The 19,734-nt window shown below is 47.4% G+C and overlaps 1 protein-coding gene across 4 annotated transcripts in view; it reads right to left on the reverse strand.

Moving 5' to 3' along the window:
• The window catches only part of TIA1 (TIA1 cytotoxic granule associated RNA binding protein), a 239,181-nt gene that overhangs the window by 191,629 nt on the left and 27,818 nt on the right, over positions 1-19,734 (reverse strand). For all 4 annotated transcript variants that reach the window (XM_086943466.1, XM_086943468.1, XM_086943467.1 and 1 more), the window contains exon 2: positions 10,363-10,459. In XM_086943466.1, the coding sequence (XP_086799592.1) occupies positions 10,363-10,459 (97 nt within the window). The remainder of the gene's footprint in view (positions 1-10,362; positions 10,460-19,734) is intronic.

A 19,734-nucleotide genomic window follows, 5' to 3' on the forward strand; every position in this document is an offset into this window, starting at 1 on the left:
AATGTAACTGTACCCCGTGGTATTGGGCAGCCCTATTGATTAGTTGCGCAAACCCAATATTGTCATCTGGTGGCGATGGCCTAGATGGATAGAGGTCCGGGTCATTATGTGGGTCTGGATCTGTGTTGTAGTCATCCAAGGGTCTACGTCGTGTGAAATAGTATGTGCATCATCATCCCCATCAAGATTTAGATTTCCACCCCCATCGGCATGATCATCCTCATCATCCAGTATTTGAAATGAAAATGTATGTTGTGAGGAGGAGAAATTAAAAGATGTGGATCAGCTGGAGAAGGAGGTGGAGAGGTCTTCGTACTCATCTCCTTTCGTTTCAAGGGTATGTTTCAGACTCCTCTGAAGTGTCCAGTATTTTCTTTTTTGGAGCCTTGGCGACGACTTGGCCAGTCTCTGGGTCAATAAAAAGTTTTTTGTTTTGGATCCGAAGAATCAAGTACAAACTATGTGGGTAAAATTTATTTTTTCTGCGCCGAAGATTATGGGTCAGAATGTTCTTTGGACCAAGTCTATGAGGCTTTCTGTGGGGTCTTATCCTCTGAAGACTTTTTCGGTTCCGAATGTTTGTCCTTGGTATGTTTCGACGCCGAGGTTGTCTTCGGTACCGAAGAAGAAGGGCGTGGCACATCTTTGGTCTTGTGCTTTAATGACAAAGGTGACTTTTCGGCACCAGCAGGAGGCTGGCTCGAGCCCGAAGGCTTGTCTTTAGGTTTCATACACAAGGGCGGGACGTCTGAGATATGTTGCCGGTGTCCACCTGAGCGCGAGGGTGCTACCGGAGCCTTGGGTCTGGTTTTTGTGAGAGGGGTTTTGGTACTCACGGACCACTAAGCCAGGGTGACTGTCTCCTCTTCGACGTCGTAATAGTCCGCCTCGGAGAGGTCTTCTTTATCACCTTGTTGCTCCAGCTGGGCATTGGGATCTGCTCCGAAGAGGTCCGGAATTGTGCTGCTTCCAAAAGACACTTTGGGACGTCGAGCCAGACGATTACGGATGGTTTTATTCGACCTGAACGAGGCACAGGCCTTGCAGTGCTGGTCTTCGTGCTCCAGGGAGAGGCAGAGATTACAAACCTCATGCAAATCTGTGTGTGGGAATTTAGCACCACACTCGGGGCATTTTAAAGGACTCCTTTCCATTGACTGCTGGTGTGGTCGGCGCAGATAGGCCCAAGTCACCGGTCAAGGAGTTTATTTAAAAAGACACACGTCGAAAGGGATACGTGAACGAGACAAAACAGTCGAGTGGAAAGGGATTGCGCGAAGGGGGGTTAGAAACAGACACTGACCCGGAGCGCAGCAAATCACATCCAAACCTGATGGTGGAAAAAACAATCTGGAAATTAAGTCGATGCCGATGCGCACTATTTTCCTAAGGAGGGGTCACCTTCCTCATGACTACAAAGACTTCTTCCAAGACCAAAAACAAAGTGCAAACATCCAAGGCCAACACCACATGGCGATCTATGCACAAGTATACGATCTACAGCTCATATGCCTCGAACATAGTGTTATCTGTTTTAGGGTATGTATCCGGTAGTGGGAGTTGAGGTTCTGGGGTTGGACTCAATGGTCCCCCAGGGTTAGAGAGGCATTCTTGTTACACTCAGTGGCGCTAGGGTGACCGGGTGCAGAGGCCAAATGTTATCCAATAGGGGTCAGGGGGCCTCCGGTTGGTGGCTGCTGACGAGCAGTCCACTTGGTTGTGGAAGCAAAGCTACTAGACTTCAGCTCACGGCAAATGGGGAAACTAAGTAGCACCAAATGTGTATCCTAGGGTGGCCGGTGCCAGGTGTTGTTCGACATCGGGAGCCCTGTTTGCAATGGGGAACCTCCGGTTTGCAAAGGCACTGCAGGCTTGGGACAAAGGTCTTCTGGGTGCAACCACCACTTCGAAAGGTAAGTTGGGATGTTGAGGGCTGGTTAGGCACCGTCGGTTTGGCCACCCAAGGCCGTGGGGCATCTGGTACAGGGGTGTCTTTTAGGATCTCATCTCACCAGCTCCTGGTCGCGGGGGCTTGCGGATTTAGGCTATAGGCATCAGCCAGAAGCTTGAGGCAAGTCAGGGGTCGCTGATCTCGGCTCAGGATCTCCATGGGGACCTACTCGTGGTGTTTGCCCACTCAAGCTTGGGCCGTGGGCAGCAGGTGCAGAGTGGCGTGGATTTACGGTTTCTGGCCGGAGCCAGAGGTTGGAGATGAACAAATCCGGTGTTCACAGGAGACAGTCTTTGTGGTTGAAGGCAGGAAGGTCCTCCAGGGTTTTCGAGGTAGCTGGCTGCAGGACACACCGGGATTTCGCAGGAGCAGGTTAGAGGTGGAGACAGGCCGGTAGGGCTGGGGCCAAGTCAGTAGGCATCTTCCTCTTGTTAGCGTTGGCACGGCTGATCTGACCTTCTTTTATCATTGTTTTTTTCCTGGTCTGAGGAAGCAAGCTTCCGGTGGGCCCATAAATACTATATTTAAGGGTGTTACAGGTACGTAAATGTTGGGACCAATGGGTCCCTTCCCTGGGGTGAGACCCATCTGCAAGATGGCAGGAACTGAGAATTGTGCTTCACCTAGCCTCCCGCACCTGAGGGGTAGAGTTGGTAAAGGTGGGCACACCTCTTCCCCACTTGTTTTTCCCGCCGGTTCTCCCGCTCAAAGTGGGGGTCAGAACCAGTGGGGACCAGTTGCTGAAAGCAGCAAGTGGCCTGTGGAAGCAAACAAAGGCAGCAAGCCTTTGAAGATTCCCCTTCATGAACCCTGCCCGTCCTGGGGGAGGAGGTCTGGCACCGTCCCAGGATGTGCATTGTTTCAGGCCCAGAGAGCAGTAGGCTCTCGACCCAGTGGTCCAGAAACATGTCTGGTGGTGGCAGCTGAAAGCAGCCTCTCAGCCTGGACACTAGCGGTAGGTTAGTTTTCAGGGGACATCTCTAAGATGCCCTCTGTGTGCATTTTTCATTAAATCCCACACTGGCATTAGTGTGGGTTTAATGTGCTTCAAAGTTTGATACCAAACTTCTCAGTCTTCAGTGTAGCCATTATGGTGCTGTGGAGCTCGTACTGACAAACTCCCAGCACCATATACTCTTAATGGCAGCACTGCACTTACAACGTCTAAGAATGGACTTAGACACTGTGAGGGTACAGGGCTCATGCACCTGTACCCTCACCACTGGTATAGTGCACCCAGCTTAAGGGGTGACTGATCTATGCCAGGGTAGTGGCTGACTCTTCACTCTGTTCTGCAACAAAACATGCAGCCTGCAAAGGCAGTGTGTGTGTGGGTGTGTGTGGGTGTGTGTGGGTGTGTGTGGGTGTGTGTGGGTGTGTGTAAGGTACAGGACCTCCAAGGGTGGCACAATGAGTGCTGCAGCACTTATAGGCCTTCTCTGGTCACAGTGCCCTGGGTACATGTGGTACCATTTACCAGGGGCTGAAATGTGGCCAGAGATGCCAATGGGTTTAGGTTTCAATGCAGTTTTAAGGGGAAGAACATAGGCCCTGGGTACCTGATTAGGAGGAGCCCAGGACACACTCAGTCAAAGTATATCAGCAGTTCAGCAAAAAGTGGAGGTAACCATGCAAGAAGAGAGCACCTTCTCACACGGTCAGCCTAATCTTTCAACAGATTGGATGCCCCCGTCACAAGGGCCAATAGAATGTGTTGACTTACATCCCCACTGGGGTTTGTATTGCTATGTGGCAGGATGAGAAGTCTGGAAAAGGAACACACTCACAGGTGGCCTGTTCGTGACTCCAGACTGACAATAATACCCAGTGGGAGAAAGAGTTGGAGAGTTGTGTTCCTGGGCTTAGACCCTCAAGAACAGGAGGATCTGCCCACTACTGACCTGCTGGACATCGAGCACCTAAACTGATAGCGCTTTGCACTGAGCTCAAAGTTTAAAGGTGCTTGACCTTGCTCTGGGATTGTCATTACTGCAAAACTCCACTATTATTACCTACCATCGCTCAATTTACCTCCCACATGGTCAGTCGCCATGGAATTCGAGGGAGATACAAAGTATGAGGAGTATCGCTTAGCTACCCTTCCTTGGGATGATAAATCTTACGGTGCTGCTGATGGCTCAATATAGTCGGGCAATGGAAGAAGCCATGGCATCAATGGAGCAGCAATCGTCACAGCAAATTGTGTGTGAATGCGCAAAACTGGCCAAGGTCCAGAGTTCTGCAACTCCAGAACCCCCCCACTCCCTCCCCTCACACAGCCACTTGATACCGAACCCATACCAGCCAAGAACCCCCAGGAGACAGGGGTAGCCAATGATGCCTTTGCACACCTCAGGGATGCTGTCAACAAGGCCCAGCCTGCCCCCGTACCAGAGGATACTGCAAAGGGAGTATCAGATCCAATCTACCCCATCCCACCAATGGTGATGTACACAACAACACTGATGACCAAGTCGAGCCTTTCTTCCCATGCCGCCTTTCTCCTAGACCCTTGGCCACTGGCCCCTCCGCCCATAGCAATGCTTCAGGACATGCTGGACACTGAGGAACGTATTCGTCCCTTCGAGTGGGTACCCTCTACAAACGTAGTGAATAATGTGGCAGGACGGATCAGAACCCTGCTGGGGAAAAGCACATAACTGCCTAAAAAGCAGCATGCCCAACTTTAGACAGCAAGGTAGCCCGGACATCAGAGCTGGACCCCCAGAATGGCCATTTTGGCTAAGTTCATCAAAGAGCCCAAAGAAGGCCATCGACCGGTCGTGGTGGGCATGCTAGGCGAAGCTTCTGGACGCCCTAGGCTCCTGAACCAGGATCCTAGACATGGCAGAGGACGCCAAGGCTTCGGGACCTCTGGTATCTCTAGAGGGAGGGAGCAACGTGTGAATGCCAATTGCGATCTGTCCACCAAGTCGAGGCACTCTTTCCTAATTAAGGTGGACCCCAAGCTGGGGGATCTGGCAGAAGTCAGGAGCGGTGGCCCAAGGAGGGATTTTTGGTGAGAAGTTTATTAAGGAGTTAGGGAAATTTGTGAATACCTCTACTTCCCTAAAAAGGGTCTTTTCCTTATTGGATTTCTGCGGGGCGAGTAGAGGCAAGCGCTGCTCGACCAGCCACTACTCCTACCGGAATCTCAGTCAAGGGCACGGCTCCAGATACAATTAATACCAAGACCAAGCCTACTTTGTTGTCTTTTTATCAAACTTGTGGACAGCAATTCAGAGGTCAAGGACATAATTGATTCCAATGAATTTTCATCCTTCTTCTCTTGTCAAAGTAGGGGGCTGTTTGGCGAATTTATTCCATGGTTGGAAGTAAATTACAAGCGATACGTTAGGTAAAATGAAGAAGCCACCAGATACAACTCGACAAGGCTGGGGCAAGCTATGTAGGCCAAACCATTGTGGGGCTGTCACCTAATGATGCTCTCATAAGTCCACTCATGGGACTGCCACAAACTGTGGCTCATGCCAAAACCCTAGCAATTTCATCAGACCCCAACCCTACAGTGCCTGTAGCTGAAAAGGAAAAAAACTCCCACTATAAACCAAATATACGCTCAAATCGATAAAACAAGTCTGAAGCTAGCGCAGAACACAGGAGGGTTGATTAAGCTATTTAAGAACCCTCCATAAACCTCTTGGGCCACTCTTGGAAATCTACAAAGTGCAGACAAGGGGTGCCACAATCTATGGGGCTGAACTCTGGGGGCATAGTTATCTGAGAAATATCACCAAGGCCAAGAACACTTACTAAGCAGCTAATTGGTCTTCCCCCTCAGTTCTTACCTTACACCTCTTCATTTGGACTTGGAGGTAAGTCCATTTGCGGACTAAATTGCTTTTAGACCCCTAACTTTTTGGCGTCGTATATAGGTAACTGGCTGTGCATAGGGATGAGTTAAAGGAGATCCTGGGCCTGCAGGGCACTGGGAAACTACAGTGGCTAGCAAATGTCAGAACTCATTTCTAAAGTTGGGCAGAGCGACCTTATGGCACAACCCTGAGGAAGTCTGTAACACAATCTCTAGAAAGGAACTGGTTTGGAGTTACAAGGAGGACAAACTCACCTGTTTTCAGGGGTTCCCAACAATAGGAACGTCAACAGTTGCGTTTTTGAGCATAAAAGACCAGTATATCCTAGAGACTGCCCTGGACGTGATACAACCCGCGCTAGCAAGGAAACTGTATATTCAATTTAGGCAAGGAGTTCTCCCACTGTGAGTTCTCTAACAAATGGGCATGTACATTCTTGCTAGGTTGTTCAGCCTGTAAAAATGCAGGAGTTAGTGCTGCATGCATTATTTTTCTGCCCTGGTTACAGAAAATCCAAACGCCGTTGGCGGACCCAAGTATGTAGAAATCAGGGGACCAATCACTGTGTAGAGTCATTTAGGTTGTTGAAACACAACATTATATCCCAATTGTATTTGTGGTATCACGCTTCCTACTCTCTGTGTGGTGTGCGCAAGTCGTTTCTGAAAGCTAATGTAGAGGACTAAGCTGACAATCTTTTTCTCCATTTTCAATTGGACTTGCTCGATTCTTTAATGTAATTTTTATAGACTGCTTATTTAGTGTTTTGTCAATTTGAAATGTATCAGCTCTCTAGATTAACTGTCCATTTTATTAATTTGGCACCTTGTTTGTCTTATGTATTTTGCTTATTTATTGGGGTGCGAGTTATTAGGCAGCAAAAGTAATATAGGACCCTGGGGCCTTGAGTCTAGGCACTGGCGGTTGCTTGTATGTATCGCCAATTTATTGCACTTGCACTTTTATGGTCTAATGACCGCAATAAATTATCTGAAATGAACTGAAACAATGAAAATTATTATGCAGTTATTTACAGTTTGAAGGCAGGTTCAAATGCAGTTGCCTGAATTACAGCAAAGTCTATTCGAAATTACTTTTCAGTTACTTTACAGATTCCTGTGTACGTTCCTTATTAGATTACTTTTTAAGTTACTTTTGCTAATAAGTGTGATATGCCTAGATATCACACTGGGACATCTCCTAGACAAAAGGTAAGTAATTCACTTTTAGTACATTTGCAGTTTTTCAAGTTTTCATACAAACCAAATCCACACTTAAAACAATTTTCAAGAAAAGCAGTCAATGCAATTCTATGGGAGGAAATTGGGCTGTTTACAGGTAAGTAGTTATTTGAAGGAGTTGGTGGTATTCCAGGATTGAAACTAGGGTTACCCCAGGGTCAAGGATGCACACTCAAAGCACCCTCAGCAGCACTAGGGCCGGGTGCAGTGTGCTGAAGCTCAACGTTAACCAAGAGGGAGCCTCCGGTTGGTAGCTTCTTACGAGCAGGCCACAACGTTGTGGGAGCAAATATCCTGGTGTTAGGCTCAGGGCAAAGGGGGATCAGAGTTAGCACCTTAAGTACACCTGCAGCGGCAGCTGGGTGCAGGGCCTGGTTTTATCGTCAGGTGCCCTGTTGATTTCAATGGGGATTCTCCAGTTGCAACAAACACTGCAGGCTCGGGATCTTCTGGAAGTGGCCGCCGGTTGGAGAGGTAAGTTGGGACAAAGTTGGTTGGGCCACCCAAGGCCGTGGGACATCGGGCTCAGGGGTGTCTTTAGGCGTCTGGTTTTCTTACCAGCTCCGGTCAGGGTGATCCCCTGAAAGGGACTGCAGGCATCAATTCGAGGCAGGTCAGATCACCAGATCTCAGAGGGACCTCCTTGTGGTGTTGGTCCACTCAAACTCTGGCATCGTGTGCAGAGTGGTGCAGACTCCCGGTATTGGCCAGTCTGTGAGTGAGCAAATCCAGTACGCACAGGAGACAAAGTCTTGGTTTTGGAAGGCAGGGCAGTCTTCATGTTTTTGAGGGCGGTTGGCTGCAGGACACTCCGGGATTTCACTGCAGCAGGTTCAAGGTGGGGACAGACCAGCAGGGCTGGGCCTAGTCAGTGGGTGTCCTCTTTGCTCAGCACGGCTTCTTTGGTCCTTCTGTTCTTCTGGTCGGTTCTTGTCTGAGGATGCAAGGTTCGGGGTTGCCCCTAAATCCTAGATTTATGGGCGTTACAGGTAAGTAAAGGTCAGGCCCAATGGCTCCCTTCCTTGGGGTGGGTACACCACCTATTATACAACCCTCCAGTTGGAGGGAGACATATGAATGTTTCTGGTTGGCTTGGTCCCCCATATGCAAGATGACAGGGACTGAGTGTTCAGATTCACCACGCCTCCACCACGTGAGGAGTGGGGTTGGCAAGGGTGGGCACACCCCCCTTCCTAACTTGGTTTTCTCACTGATTCTCCCAGCCAAAGTGGGGGTCAGAACCGGTGGGGGGCAGTTGCAGGAAGCAGCAAATGGCTGGGGTACCTCACAAAGGCAGCAAGCCTTTGAAGCTTCTCCTTGGTGGACCCTGGCCATCCTGAGGGAGGAGTCATGGCACCTCGCCCTTGGTACCAATGGTACCATTTACAAGAGGCTGACGTGGCCAAAGAGTGCCAATTGGGTTTTGTCTTAATACAGTTTTAGGTAAAGAACATAGGCCCTGGATACCTGTTTGGCAATATACCAGGGAACACTCAGTCAAAGTATATCAGAAGTTTGGCAAAAAGAGGGCACTTTCTTACAGGATGCCCAAAAAATAATTGGGTATCCACAATCTTGCACCTGAAATGAACGGCTTTTCTCTGGGGGGGAACAGTGACTGCCCAAATTGCCAAACTGGTAAGTAAGGATTACCATACTACACGGGCCATACACACTCCGTCCCAGGCTTAGTGTGGCTGAATGTTTCGGCCATCTCGAAAATGCTCAAAGTAGGTAGTATTAGCTTCAGGAAACTGTTCCCTATTGGTTAAGACGTGCCTTGGTGTCATTCCCACCACCCATTAGCTCCTGCCAGCCTATGGCCTCCCCAGGCACCCACTTTAGAACACTTCTGGACAGGACGATGATTTAGAGATGACTGGACTTACTGCCTATGACCTGAGAAGAGCCATGGGAACTGGACCTGCTGGAGTTCCTATTAAAACTACAAAGGAGCTGCAAGAGGTCATTTTTAGGAACAGCCCAGCTGAGCGCTGGCTAGTGTACCTGGACTAAACCCTACCGTGCAGCCTCAGCACCATACCCTGCAAGACTATGTGCTGCCCCTGAGGGACCCGACCCATGCTTTATCGCGTTAACATTCAAATTGCAGGTAGGTCCCAGTCTACTGCAAATATTGACTATCATTGGTACTTTGCGCTTTTTGGTTTCATTTTTACTTTAAACTTGAAAAACCACATATCTTCAGTTCCCCCAACTGAATGTTTGCCATTTTGGTATCACTTTTCTAATTTGTTCCATGATTTTTTACTAAGCATACAAATATAAGTACTTGTTAATAAAGTCCATTATTTTTTATGAGAGCAAAGCACGGACTGGAAACTGATGTGGACATAAGTTACTGTTATACTAAATCAAGAGTTTTTATCCCCAACTACATGAGAAAGCTTGAACTGATAGTCCTTGGTACCACAAACAAGTGCCTAAAAGAAAAACTGGCTACCCAACTGAAACAAACCATTGTGTCCCTAGGAAACAAGTGGAAAACGACAATGGTTATTTTGCCAGCATTGCATGTAGTGACTGTTCATAGCCTCAAATGGTCACACAACCTTGAAAAATGTGATTCCAACACCATAGAAGGAGGAATAGTAAGGGTTCAGGATATAACTAAGAAGAAATATTGAGCTTGTTTCTAGCAACGTTTCATGATCTGGTTTTTGTGCAACTTGTCTCCATTTCAATATTTGTTTTCTACTTTTTATGACGACTACAGCTACACTGTATGCGTTAATATTTACATTTTACTTACACAGTGAAGGCACTTGGCATGGCAGCCTATCTGAAGCTCAAATTAAAGGTTAAGTGATACTGTGCAACATTTCCACAGAATTTAGCTTAGCATTGACGCCAACTCGAGACGTTATGTGAAACTGTTGCATACGACAGGAGAGAAGAGCTCTATGTGACGTTTACTCCCAATCATCTTCATCTTTTTTTATCAAACAGAATTCCCTACAACAGTGACCAGGCTAGATGCAAACTTTCAGTATCAAAACCACAAGTCGTAGTGGCTACCTGCCATGGCTTGGATACTGCATTCATGTACTTCAAAAGGATAGTGCAATCAAACATGCATGCTAATGATTACAACCACAGACTTTAACTTCAGTTTGAGTGCTAACAGAAGACCAAACTACTTTAACTGCCGTGTTGGAACACAAGATCCAGTATTATGTAGACTATCACAAATGCAGAGCAGGCATAAATAGCACAGGTAGTGGTGTGATGTGCCTCAAAGGCAAGCTTTTGCTTATGAATATTGCTATTTAGATAAAGACATTATGGAACAACAAAACATTTGAGTACGTACGTCCATTATCATTTTGCAGCTTTTGCATGGCCCTATCTGACTGAAAAGTTGGAGAATCAAAGCTTCCGTCACATCTCTTGAAAGATTCCCAACATACCTGTCGAAAACAAGAAAAAAAGTCAGTATAAAAGCAGTCTATCACACACTAACAGATGTAATTTTCAATTTAAAGAAAATCGGAGAAAAATCAGATGCAATAATGTTCCTTCTAGCCTTTAAACGTCCCGTAACATACAGCTGGTTAAAAACAAACCATATTAAATGCAAATGAAGATAGAAATGCATTTTCATTAAGACGTGCGCTACCAGAGTCCAGTTAGTTTCTTTAGTTTCTAACAGTTAACATTTCTATTATGTACAATTTATATTATCAGAACACAACGTAAGGCAGGAGTATAAAAAGCCAAAGATGAAAAGGTATTATTACAATTACGAAACTAGACAAAGTATAACAGCTTAAACGCAAGTCTACCACTGAATTCCACACTTAAATATGTCTTTATGAATAGTTCTATGAGTAAGGGGAAGGTGCCAGTTACAAAATAGGTTTAGTGAAAGGGGGATGAAGGATTAAGAATCAAAGCGCAGAAACACCATCTAATATCTGGAATGATGGGTAACCACCAGGTAGCATCTCGGTATACAGAGAAGTGGAAAGCATTCACTATTGGGAGGCACTCAATAGTCAACAAAAAGTGACAACCTGAATCGCCATTTCGGATTCAACTGCAATGACCAGGACGGATTTGTCACAGGTTTATTTCTTCTCTTAAATGTATATATGTACATACACCAGGTAGCTTACTGCTGAGACTATCAGTCACTTATTTCCAGTGGCGGGAAAATCTAGTTGGTAAATTAGTACACTACATGGTGCTTACTTGCATCAATCGGAGGTACAATGTGCACAGATTTTAGTGAGAAGCCACCTCAACGCTTTACCTTTCTACTTATTCACTCAAAATCATTACATGGCGGTACAGACACAAGGATACAACTGAACCCACATTTGTTACATCTCCTTCCCTTAAAATGTAATCCAAGAACATGCAATCCAAGTAAATTATGCCTTAAATCACCTATACCAGTTCTAACTACCTACAACCGCTAAAGCTGATCTAAAGGTAAATTAACAACAAAGTCTCAAATTTTTCAATGCTGTCCCTGTCCTCTACAAAAGGCATCAGTGCGCTAGCTGAATACAAGTCAAAGGGCAAAACTAATACACCGATCTTAAAGGGTTTCAGAAGCAAGTTTAGAAATAGACCCAATCCGCAAGTCAATAGTGTAGGAACCTGGCTCTTTCTGCAATATATCAAGAATCTTAAATACTGTGTAGTGTGTCCAGGAGTTCCCTTATGAGTGGATGGGGCTTGCTATCCAATCCCAAAGTGCTCAATTAGGGGGTAGTGTGGTCGACAGTGTTTTTGGAAAAGGTTGGCGTGGTTGTCTGTGAGAAGAAGAAGCAAGTTTTACCTGTAAGAATTGGCAAAACCCAGATGGAGATGGCACGCTATAAGATCATAACCACCCGGCGCCGAAGTCTTCCACCTCCGTTCTGGGCCAAGATAAAACCCTGAAGGGAGAGCGATTAGTGCAACAAGAAGGATTTCTCATTTCATAAATTATTGCGGGACTGAAAAGACATGGTGCAAATGAGATAGTGAAATGACAGTCGGATTTTAAACGATTCCAACGGATTCTCGACAATAAAAGCATCCACTCTGGAGAGAGAGTAGTGCAAGAAGAAGGATTTAATATAGAAACTATTGTGGAACTGATAAGACATTCCAGAGACTAAAGTGAAATGCCAGCCGAATTTTAATTGATTTTAACGGACTATCCATAATAAAAGCAACATTTCTGCAGAAGGGGAGACTTTAGTGTTGATATAAAGGAAACTCGTATGGTTAACAATCAAATGGAATCAGGGAGAATAATGAAAACAGCTCCTAACAAGAAATAAGGAAACAAATGAAAGCGGCAACCAACCATTGCCCTTTACAAGAGAGACATATACAAAGGTCTTGATAAAGATGGCTTATCAATTTTAAAACCATCAAAACGTGTCGACGCTCTAGTACACACAATTAAGGGAAACAGACGATCCTGTAGCTATGAATGTTTGAGCATATCTAGGAAAGGACAAGAAGTAGCTCTAACCCCGATGTGTGGTTCTTATGACAAAAAATAGTGTCTGCCTTTCTGTCTCTCTTTTTTTGTGGTGAGGTCTATGAGTTTTGGCAACTGTTTTGTCCGTTTAATTTAAAAAAACTTGTGTTTTGGAACATAGTATTTCTATTAGACGTTTGTAATTCAGGTGTCCACAAATGCGGAATATCAGTATATGTTTTTAATGACAATGTATTTTTAAGATTGATTGGTGTAATGCTGAAGATGTTTTTAATAAAAAAATAAAGAATTTGTATTAACTAGTTATCTTGCAATCTATGGTGTTAGTATTAGATTGTTATTCTAAAACATGGGCTACATTTGATGTGAAGAGCACACTGTAGTGTAAGAAAGTCCGGTCCACCAAGGGATTCTCTTTTATTTTACTGTCCTCTTCTCCATGGCCTGGACGGGACTGATCCAGAGGTGTCTTTAAGCATCTGGTTCTCTTGCAGACAGCAGACGCAGGGTCCTGCATGCAGAGGCTGCAGGCTACATAGGGGAGTTCACGAGGGGTGAAACCACAATGGACTCTAGCTCTGGAGGGCTATGGAACCTTGTTGGCACCGGTGGTCCACTTCCACTCTGGCCGAAGGCAACGGATGCAATGGTTTCTTTAGGTGTTAAGTTTGGCAGTTCTGAAAGCTAAAGTGTCTTTTCTTTGGAGTTTCTTCTGAACAGACCCACTGTTCACAGGAGGTCTTGGTCTTTACTGAAGGCAAGCAGTCCTCCCAGGTTCTGAAGGCCCACTGCTGCAAGATGAATCACCTTTAGCGCAGCTTAGGTGAAATAAGGCAGACAGGTTGGCTGAGCTGTGCCCAAGTCAGATACTCTCTTCAGTCTTCTGAATTTGTGGCTCTTCGTATGAAGTCAGGATTTGCTTCTTTGGGGGCCAAGGACTCCCTTGAATACTACATTTAGGGGTGTTAGGGGGGTGTAGGGTAGTAGCCAATGGGCTACTGACCCTTTGGGTCACTACGCTCCCCTATATGACCACTTCCTGCTGGAAGTAGGCATAACCATGTTCCAGAATTCCTAAGTATGCCATCACAAAATGGCTACTTATGAATACTTGTATCCACCACACAGTATCCCACTTAGGAGTGGTACTAGCCTAGAAGCGGCACGCCTACCTGACTAGCAAATGTTCCTGCCAGACCAGGTGCCAAGAGTGAAAAGGGGTCTACTTCCTCTCCTGTAAGAGGGAACCAGATTCATATTTCTAAGGTGGGTGTCCTTTGAGGCTTGCCGCCCAAGAGAGGCAAGCTAATCAGCAGGTCATCCTGTGGGATTGGGTGTTACACCCTTTTCTGAATCAGGCTTTTGTTCTGGGTCTCCAAGAGCAAATGCTCTCACCCTAGGAGGTCAGGACAGTTTTTCGGGTGACAGGCTGGCAGAAACCAGTCAGCAAGGACATCAGTCTGGTTGGTTTTCAGGACACCATTAGAGTGCACGCATTGACAAATCAGACACTGGCATTAGTGTGGTTTCACCAAAACGAGATCTGTTTGATACCCAACATCCCTATTTTCAGTGAAGTCATCATGTAGCTGGGGAAACTCATTTTCACCAGGGTCCAGCACATGTTTTAAAATGTCTTCCCTGGTCACTTGTACTGGCAGTATTGAAACAGACCAGCACAGGGGCATACTTGCTCATTAAGGTATGGTCACGATGTGCCTGGCCGGGACCAGGAGGAAGAGGAGAACGAAGAGGTTTTCCCCTCCATATGTGTCTCCTATGCTTTGTTTACAGTCTCCCTTTGGGCACTGTGCGGAGGGCTGTACCGGTCCCTTTAATCCTCCTTACTTCCTGGAGCAGAGGCTGACCCATGTTACACCGCCACTTGCACCAACCGAAGTCGAAGATGAGAGGGAGGTCTTTATAACAGGAAGCCCAAGGAATACCAAGCGCAAACAGAGAAGCCAGGTGTCACAGCGGCACCAGGAACTGAGGAGGGAGACCGAGAATAGGAGGAGCTGCAACCTTAAGGACACAGATGAGGAGTCTCCTGCTGGCGCAGTACTGACGCCGCCGTATATGGCTCGAGGACTACGGAGCCAGGAAACCAGGAGCCAGACCCTATCCGGTACCACGTGCAAGCCGGCCGAGCTCCTGGAGGATCGATGCCCAGGCACCAGAACAGAAGACTTTGGAGTGGGGCCACTCCAACTCAAGGCCGCCATCTTGTGGAACTGGGTCCTGCTTACCCGATAGCAGGCTGCTCCTATAGCCCCAGGAGTGCTGCGAGGGGCTGAAGAGGGAGCCCGGAAGGGTTCAATGCACTTTGGCGCCTGGGCTTCGCAATCGTAACTGCCAGCCTTGCAGTTCTGCCGCTCCCAATCTTCTCAGCACTGGGCCGGTTACCTGTATCTAAACTAAGCTTTGAGCCCTGCGGAGCTAGGGACTCCAGCAGCAGAAACTGCAGTCTTGAAAAGAGGGGGCCTTGGGAGCAGCCACAGAGGCTCAAATTGCCTGCTGGGAACCTTTTGGGGTCAGAGGCGGGAGTCCAGAATGGTGTGTGGCACATTAGCGCCTGGGCTCCCGCGATCATAGCATCCAGTCATTGTGTCCTGCTACCCGCCACAGATCTGAACATCCCCTGTAATATAGACTCCTGTCTGAACCTCAGTTCTGCACCCTGTTGAATCCGAGGCTGCAGATATGGAAGCCTGGTCCCCCTTGGACTCGCATGCTCCTTCTGGGGGTCTGGCTGATACTCGCCAAAACCGCTTGTCCTAAACATAATACCCCTTCGCTATGGGAGGGATGCCTTGCTGTCATTTAACACCGATGTTGGAGAATGTAGTAAATGCACCTCTCAGATGGGGGAGATTGAACTGTCATGCTCTGTGTGTAAGTTTCGCACTCTAGCCCCAAAGCTTGCTCAAGGGGGAACGAAAACTACCCATCTAGTGCACTAATATTACAACTCAATGTGAGATCACTTGTGAAGCATCATATGGAAATTCACGATGTTATTCTCGAGGAGAATCCGGATATTTTATTCGTTTGCGAAACATGGCTTAAAGATGACATGACAGCGATGCCCAACCTCACTCTCCCCAAGGGATACTCGATTAATGCTATTAATAGAGACTCCAGGGGTGGGGGTAGTGCTATAATTCACAAGTCCCAGTATCTTTGTACTTTCATGAAGGAGAACATTATGGAATGTGAATGCGCCCGTTTTAAGGTAGACATCAGTGCACACTTTGCCCTTTCTGGACTGTTTATTTATCGCCCCCCAGGGCCGGCTGCTAAGTTCGAGTCTCTATTGGACACTGAGTGACTTGGTTGTGGGGTCTGCCAACTTCACCATCCTGGGTGATCTCAACCTTCATTTTGATGTGGTGCATGATAATACTCCTACCTGCACCTTGGTTGAGGATGTAGGTGCACTACAGCTGAAACAATTGGTATCTGGCGCTACTCATAGTGCAGGACACACATTAGACCCGGTCTTTTCCAACATCCCGGACTTGAGCCTGGCGATGCCTATGGTCTGGACTGACCACTTTTTGATTGAGATCAGGTTACTTGTTGCTGATCCACTCAAGCGTGATAGCGAGAATAGGAGTTTGAGACTTCCATGACATAAGCTTAGACTGAGCGAGTTCCATGCATTTCTTAAATCCAACCCCTTGGAAGGAATGACTGACCCGGAGTCGGCATGTTCCATGACAGGTTACTAAAGGGCTTAGACTCTTTGATTCCTGCCAAATTCCAGCCCATGGTACAATGAATCCTTGAGATTACTGAGAAAGACGTGCAAAAAAGCAGAACGCGAGTGGAGAAGGGATTATGTAGAAGAAGGTAAAAGAATATACATATCTAAAATCAAGATCTATCATAAAGCAGTTAGTGCTGCCCGGGCAGCCTATTACGCTAAGGAAATACAGCTGAGTTCTAATCCGACCAAATTTATATTCAAAATTTTTAAGGAGCTCAGGAGTAGCAAAGATACTTCGCCTAGTGTTGTATCCTCACAATACTGTCAAGAGCTCGCTACCTATTTTGTGGCAAAGGTCCACAAAATCTACCAATCCTTTCCTCATGTGGTCCCCGATATCATCCCCTTAGCGATGAGAGAGGAGTCTTGCCCTATACTATCTGATATCCCGGTTATTTCGGAGAAGGACCCGATTCGACTGAGTGGCAAAATAAAATCTGGTTCTCCGGCTGACCCTATGAGGCCACCTCAATTTATTGATTCTTTGACGCTGCTCCAGCGGCCGATCCGTCAAATTCTGAACCTTTCCTTCACGAGGGCTATTATGCCAGCTGCTTGGAAGGAGGCCTGGGTGTCTCCTATTATTAAGAAGCCTACACTAGACCCCTTAAAACCTGAGAAATTTAGACCAATTTCCCTCCTACCTTGGGTAGCAAAGATAGGCGAAGCCCATGTGAATAACATCCTATCTCAATTCCAGAGCTCTCACAACATTCTGGACCCATCCCAGAATGGTTTTCGACCAGGCCATGGTACGGAAACCGCCCTGCTTGCCACCACTGAACATCTGTGGGCAGCTTTGGATGCCGGTCAAAGTGCAGCGCTAATCTTGTTGGACCTCAGCGCTGCCTTTGATACGGTATCACACGCCATCCTCAATCGTCTGGAGGCAGCATTAGTGACTGGGAGGGCGCTGGAGTGGTTTAGGTCTTTCTTAACTGATAGATCTTTTCGGGTGTCGGCCCCTCCGTTCCTGTCACAATTCCATTCCATCAGTCCCACAGGGCTCAGCATTGAGCCCCTCTCTGTTCAATCTGTATGTACAGCCTTTGGCTGCTGTTGCTAAAAGATGGGATCTAACAATGGTGACCTACGCGGACAATACCCAGCTGGTGATCACCTTAGCTGAGGGACCATCGGGAGCAGCCACGAGATTCAGAGAGGGTATGACAGCTGTGGCACAATGGATGACAGAATTGTCTTTAGCTCAACGCGAGTAAGACCGAGGTTTTGCTGGTTGGAAAGAATACCACTCATTGGAACGAGGACTGGTGGCCAGCATCCCTTGGCCCTATGCCGTCGCCTAAATGGGCGGTAAAAAATCTTGGGGTCTGGATGGATTCGACTCTTAGCTTCCAGACCCATACTAAGAGGGTTGCGGCCACCTGTGATGGCCTACTAAGGGGCCTTAAACCGCTTCTGAAATTCTTCGATCCGGCAGTGCGGCAACTTATTGTGCAGTCCACAATACTATTCCGCCTAGATTATGCTAGCTCCCTGCTTCTAGGAGCAAACTAAGCAGAGACTCGGCGCCTGCAACGAATTCAGAATTCCACTGCCAGAGCGCTAGTGGGTCTCCCTCGCCACTGCTCAGTTGAGGCTACGATTCAAGGACTTCACTGGCTTCGGCTCGTGAATTCAGTTCAAAACTCTTTGCTTGTCGTTCAAAATCCTGAAGTCCAATAGCCCAAAGCTACTCTGTGGTTTGCTGAGTCCATATGTGCCACATCGAACACTGCGCTCCTGCGGACAGCACCTGGCGATTGTGCCACGCTTCACTCGTGTCAGGGCTGGCGGATCCTCCTTTGGGTACTTAGCTGCTAAATTGTGGAATTCCTTGCCGTTACATCTCCGGGTCATGGATGACCTGTTTGCCTTTCGGAGGCTATTAAAACTTTCCTGTTCTCATCTGTATAAGACTTGACTGTTACACCCATGCAGCTCTGTGGAAATTTTTTTGATTCAGGTCTGACAGCGCCGGGACGCCCCTTGGCTGGGGCAGCTGTGCACTCTAGAAATCTTTTAACATAACATAAAGAGGTTACCCTTTCGGTCCTAGACGAGGCCGATCGTGTGGCATTGGCTACTGGAAGTTATAACGCTAATCCATGACATTTTGGCATGTGCCCATTTTACATAGAGAAATAAGCTATTCTACATGCTTCCAGAAGCAATGCTGAGCTAGTGCTCTGTGGCCACACCATCCAACGTTTTCAGGACCTCTTTCCGTCACTACCTCATCGCCAAGACTAAGTCGATCACTGACAAAACAGAGAAATGGACATTCAATACCAATGGGGGACAACTCTTTGCCACTGCTGTTCACCTGGGATGGGAAGCGGACAGGGCCGGACTGGCCATAGCGGGCACCGGGCAATCCCCCGGTGCGCCGCACGGGTGGGGGTGGGTTTTGGGTCCCTGGGGGCCGTTTTTGTTACAGGGCCGTTTTTGCAGCATAGCTGCAAAATCGGCCCTGTACCAAAATCGGCCGAAAACCAGGCCCGGCAAAGAGCTCGGCGGCACCTCCAACCCCCCTGAGTGGGAAGGGGGGCTGGCCGAGCACTTTGCCAGGGCCGGTTGCGGTTCCCAGTCTGGCCCTGGAAGCGGAGAGCCTTGCACTCCCTGACCGAGGCGAAACAACTGCTGAGGCTCATTGTTGATGCATGAGTGGACCTGTGCCTTGTTTGGACCATGGTGCAACCACAATGCATGGAGAGGCAGAAAAAAAGAGAAAGTTCCAGGAGACAAAACATGACATCATCCAGCATCACATGAAGAAAGATTCCTCACAACTCCATCTACGGCCAGCTCCCCCTAGTGCACTCGCTTCCTGGTACTGCCCAATGGCCCCTTGTTGGGGGCCCGAACACAACCTGCATCTTTGACGGGCCTGGGCCTGCTTACACACCACTAGCTGTCCATGAACTACTCCTAAAGGCCAACTCCTTTTGGTTCACACCCCAGGGGGTGACTCCACAAGTGTGATTTGGACATACTTGTGCCATTTCCTGTGGGAAGCAGGTGACTGTTGGGCCTGTTATCCCGTTGCTTTTGGTTTGTATCAGTTGTTTTTTCCCTCTATTGGTCAAATACCTCTAAAGACTGCGACTTACACACGTCACAGGATGAGAAGTGCTTGTTGATGTTCATTGGGCCTCTAATCCACTCATCCCCTAAACTGGCTTGCTAGATCACTCTGCTCTCTGGGGTATATGCAATCACTACGCCCTGGGAACCGGGGGAGGGCAGATGGCACAACGTAAAGCCCTTCTATGCCTCCTTGCTCTTGGTTCCCTCTCTACTCAGCAGCTACCACTCCTAACACCGATGGCACTGATGAAGGGCACTACACTGACTTCCCTAAACGCACAAGGCATCAAGAAGGGAGTGAGCACTCCCTTCTTCAGAATCTTGGTGACTATCTTGGATATCTCCCTCTCTAATCACATGCATGTAGAATTTGTATG

Source organism: Lissotriton vulgaris, chromosome 11 (assembly GCF_964263255.1).
Source record: "Lissotriton vulgaris chromosome 11, aLisVul1.2, whole genome shotgun sequence".
NCBI lineage: Eukaryota > Metazoa > Chordata > Amphibia > Caudata > Salamandridae > Lissotriton > Lissotriton vulgaris.